The 5,366-nt window shown below is 30.6% G+C and overlaps 1 protein-coding gene across 1 annotated transcript in view; it reads left to right on the forward strand.

The window, feature by feature from the left end:
* The window catches only part of LOC106464411 (zinc finger protein 234-like), a 51,856-nt gene extending 47,009 nt beyond the window's left edge, over positions 1 to 4,847 (forward strand). The window contains exon 9 of the mRNA XM_022392106.1: positions 1,645 to 4,847. Within this exon, the coding sequence (XP_022247814.1) occupies positions 1,645 to 2,849 (1,205 nt within the window). The 3' untranslated portion in view covers positions 2,850 to 4,847. The remainder of the gene's footprint in view (positions 1 to 1,644) is intronic.
* Positions 4,848 to 5,366: the final 519 nt, after the last annotated feature.

Raw genomic sequence — 5,366 nt, forward strand, 5'->3', positions numbered from 1 at the left:
CAGTTGTAGTATCTGTATTACAGTTAGTGAGAAAGGATACAGTTGTAGTATCTGTATTACAGTTAGTGAGAAAGGATACAGTTGTAGTATCTTTATCACATTGAGGAGAAACAATGTATCTGTATTATCTGAAACATGATTTTTTTACACTGTTTTCCTATCAGACATTGTTAATAATACCTTGAGTGATGTATGGTAAAGAATTTGGAAGTAATGGTGATTTGAAACATTTGTTGATTTACATTAGAAAAAATGATGGATGATACACAGATTTTATGTTTGTAATTAAGCACAAAGCTACACATGGGCTATCTATGTTCTGATCACCATGGGTATTGAAATCCAGTTTCTAACATTGTAAGTCTGTAGACATATTGCTCTGCCACTGGGGTGCCAGATTTTGTGACAATAAAGTCATACACATAGTTTACACTTATAGGTATATTAGGTCCTGACACAATGGGGATAATCTTATACTAGTGTAGTACACAAAAACATATTTGGAAAGAATATCAGAGGATGTATAGCATAAAGAAACCATAAAGTTTATAGCAATGGTTTCAGATTTGTAAAAGTAACAAATTAACTGCAATGGAAATAAACTACCCATTTGTGAAATGTTTGGCAAAATTTTTAGATACAAAATTATGTTATGTAACTCTAGACATCTTAATATGAAGCATTAAAATGGAATCATTACTAATTTGTTAGTGGGGAGGAATTTCCACTTAGTTTTTCAAATTATTTTCTAAGGAGTTCTTTAATTATATGGAAATAGTTGTACTCATTCTACAACAATTAGCTGTAGTATTTGATGTTAAATGTGAGGTTTTTGTATCAGTTGAAATACACACAATACATCTTCAGTAAAGTAGGCTTCCTAGTTTTTATTATTGACCAAAACATGTTATATAAGATACTGTATTAATTCTTTGGATACATGTAGGTAAAAATGTGCATGTCACAATGTTTTACAGAGTACAATTCAACATTTAATTAAATTAGTTTATTATCAATGCATAGCAATAAACTTGGTATGAAAAAATTGTTAATAAATCAAATGTTAATATTATAAAAGTTTTAATTTCTTGATTTTAGAAGGAAATATATAAATAAATTCTCAGACTTCACTTTTTTGTATCATGTAACACTTGTTTCCTCTATGTTGCACATTTTAGATAATCTTTCCATTTCTATTTGAGCCTATGAGTTTTAATGCAAATTACAAACATGCATATTACTAAGAAGTAATCTAACTATTATAGCCTCCAATTATCTTAATATACTTAGATATAAACTAAAAAGTCAAATCCACATGCCATACCCTTCTTTCAAATACTGTCTTTCAAAAATATTAGTAATTCTCCCTGATAGTTGCTGTAACAATATTTATAATAAATAAAAAGAAAAGGTTTTAATTTACTGTTTAAGTTTAATGCCATGTCATTCTCTTAACAACTTTTGAATTATTTGGCTTACTGATTCACAGTTGCTATTGCCAAGTTCAGCTTGACCAGCTAAAGGAATTATTTTAAGGAACTTATAGCTTAGTTAGAAGGTTATTTAAGTTATAATAATTATAGGATATTATATGTTTTGTACATTTTATTATTTTGTGTTCTATATTGATAATTTTATTTTTAGATGTAAAGACTGGCATGAACAACTGTTGTGGAAATAAGTTTCATGGTTTTCATGACTCAACACAAGAAAATTCTCAAACAGAAATCAGTAAGACTCAGAAGTCAAACACAGGTGAGGTGTTTGAAAAAAATAATTCAAAAAGAAATAATCTAAAGCAATATGAAATACCCCACACTGAGGAAAAACCATATGGTTGTGGAATCTGTGGAAAAGGATTTGTTTGTAAAAGTTATCTAAGGAAACATGAAAAGATACACTGTTTGGAGAAACTATACAGATGTGTAGTGTGTGGCAAAGAATTTGTAAAAAATCACAACCTGAAAATACATCACAGAATCCACACTGGGCAGAAACCATATAGTTGTGTTATCTGTGGAAAAAGATTTGTAAAAAATCATAACCTAAAAATGCATCAGAGAATACACACTGGTGAGAAACCATACAATTGTTTTATGTGTGGGAAAGATTTTAGAACTAAAAGTGAACTAAATATACATCAGAGAACACATACTGGGGAAAAACCATTTAGTTGTGTTATCTGTGGAAAAGAATTTGGAAGAAATACTGACCTAAAACTGCATGAGAGAACCCACACTGGAGAGAAACCATACAGCTGTGGCATCTGTGGAAAAGAATATGGAAGAAAGTTTAACCTAAAAATACACCAGAGGACACACACTGGTGAGAAACCATACAGTTGTGTAGTGTGTGGCAAAGAATTTAGAAGTAATTGTAAGTTAAAAATACATCAACGAATCCACACTGGTGAGAAACCTTACAGTTGTGTAGTGTGTGGCAAAGAATTTGGAAGAAGTGGTGACCTAAAAATACATCAGAGAGTTCATACTGGAGAGAAACCATACAGCTGTGAAATCTGTGGAAAAGAATTTGGAAATAATTGTAATCTAAAAATGCATCAACAATTACACACTGGAGAGAAACCATACAGCTGTGTAGTGTGTGGCAAAGATTTTGTAAGTAAAAGTTACCTAAAAAAACATGAGATTGTACATACTGTAGAGAAACCATACAGTTGTGTAGTGTGTGGCAAGAAATTTCATAGGAGTATTAACTTAAAAGATCATGGAAGAATACACACTGGGGAAAAACCATACAGTTGTGTAATCTGTCGCAAAGAATTTATTAGTAATAGTAGCTTAAGAAAACATGAAAAGACACACACTAGGGAGAGTCTAAAGCTGTAAGTGTTGGATGAAAGTATTTTGTTGTGAATTTTATTTTATTTTTTCAGTTGTATCTGTAGATATAAGGAGAGAAATTGGTGGGGTTTGGTTGAGAAATTGGAAGTAATAGTCACATTAAAGAATAATACACAAAGATTCAGAATAAAGATAAAACACAGAAATGTGAACCGTGCATTGTTGTAATGTCAGTAACAGATAATTTTCAAAGTTCCTTTGTCAAGAAACCTTATTAGTTACAGAGGAGATATTTATAGATGTGTTTAGCATCTGAAAAAGAAATGAGAAGTGGCAGTAGTGGCCTAAAACACCAGGTGATTAGAAGCTGTATGGAAACTGCAGCTTGGAATTTCAGTTACATTAGTTCTTATAGATTTTAATTACCTAAACTGTGAGTGAAAGTTCAGTAGCTGTTTGCTGACTGATTAATGTAAGCTTCATTTAAAAAATAAGAAGCATCTTCACCCATAGCATAGTTTCATTTTCACCTATACTAATTATTTGAACAGATTGGGGGCTGAGACAACATAGAATTCACCCAGTGCATGTGAAACAATGCCTTAACTGTCCTTGAACCTAGGATTAGTATTCTTTTAAATGATCTCCCAGTCTTCTAACAGTTGAGCCAATGTAAGCTCCCCCATATGTTATGCAGTAGAATTCATAATTAACACATGAATGTCAAGAAAACTGAATACAACCTTTAAACCTGAAAAATTCTGAATTCTCAATAAAGGTCTTGTGTTATTGATGAATTCTGCTTCCATAATGTGGGAGCACTTACTTGAGCTCACTGGGAGATCACTTAAAAGAACACTAATTCTAGGCTCAAGGATTGTTCTGTGTGCACTAGGTGAATGTGATGTGGTCCCAACCACCAGTATATTAAAATTAATCACTAAAGCTATACTACAGGTAAAGGAGATGGTTCTAGTCCTTTAAATAAAGGCTTGATGAAACAATCAACAAACAGATACTAAACTTTTACTTTCCATTCAGGTAGTTGAATTTTTATTTACACGTTCAGGTTGTACAGTAGTTCTTGTTTAGAATAAGATACAGAAATGAATATATGACATGGTTGGGAAGTGTGTCAGATCTTGAAAGGCAAGTCTGATTAGAATAGAATACATAAAATATTAAATGCAAACTTGTAAGTGTTCTGTGTTTGGATGGAAGTACTTGTTCATGTGATTACTATTTTTTTACTGCTCAGGTTTTTTTACTTACGAAAGAATAGGTGTAAACATTTTACAAGAATTAGGTTTACTCTTTGATGTTAACAGATCACATATTCATAACATTTACAGAATGCATCAGTTTTATAGTTCAGCTTTTGTAGTTTTTAACTAGTTTTTTGTTATGTATATCCCATTTTAATGTTTAAAATATATTTTAGGATTCCAAAGACGTTTTTGAATGAGAATTTCAAAGTTAATGTATTCACTCCCTCTTTTTGTAATCACCTTTTTTTGACATACACTCCTACTTTGGATGAGAAAGTTACATTCATATGAGAGCACTAGAGAGTAAATTTTTTATTTCACTTTTACTTTATAAACCACCAAAAAACTGTCATATCACCTACATCAAAATTATATTTCCTTCTCATATGTGTTTTATAAGTTATGGTAATCAAGCATGTCTGTGTATATTGTTTTGTATAAGTGTGTTAGCATTAAACACCAAAGTGGTGATAACCTGCTAAACTTTTATTGATATTATTTCTTTGTAAAAGGTTTCTTGCATATCTGCTTAAATTCTACAAATAGTTACATTAACATTCTCAGTATAAAATAAATCTCAATGAATATGCACATTTTTTATCATATACTACCCTTTAATCATCTGAAATATAATGAACTCCTAGTTCAAAAAAAGTTTATGAATCCTGACAATGTATAATTAACCTTGGTGCTTTTCTTTGAATGTAATGTATAAAATTTTAGGAATAAAATAAGTAAACTCACAAACATAGCATTACTGCCTGTGGTCTGTGTTAAACTCTTACTTATCTTATTTCTGTCTTATTTTTTACTGCAGAGACAGAGAATCAACACATCGTTAAACTACTATTAGTTTTAATTCAAGAAATTATGTAAACTCACTTGATCTAAGACTATCAAAATAGTTAAACTTTGTTATTTTTAGTTGAAGAACTTATGTAAACTAACTTGATCCAAAACCAGCAAAGTAACTAAACTTTGTTAGTTTTAGTTAAAGAGCTTATGTAAACAAACTTGATCTAGAACCAACGAAATAATTAAACTATGTTAGTTTTAGTTGGAAAATTTATGTAAACTGACTTGATATAGAACCAGCAAGGTAACTAAACTTGTTTTAGTTGAAGAACTTATGTAAACTATCTTGTTTTACAGACAGCAAAGTAACAAAACTTATTTTAATTTTAGTTGAAGAATTTATGTGAACTAACTTGAACTCAAAAATAATACTCCTTTAGTTAATTGTGACACACAGAGGTGGCTGTACTAAGGCAGGGCTTGTTTGGGGATTGTAACA

Source organism: Limulus polyphemus, unplaced genomic scaffold, assembly GCF_000517525.1.
Source record: "Limulus polyphemus unplaced genomic scaffold, Limulus_polyphemus-2.1.2 Scaffold1642, whole genome shotgun sequence".
Lineage (NCBI taxonomy): Eukaryota > Metazoa > Arthropoda > Merostomata > Xiphosura > Limulidae > Limulus > Limulus polyphemus.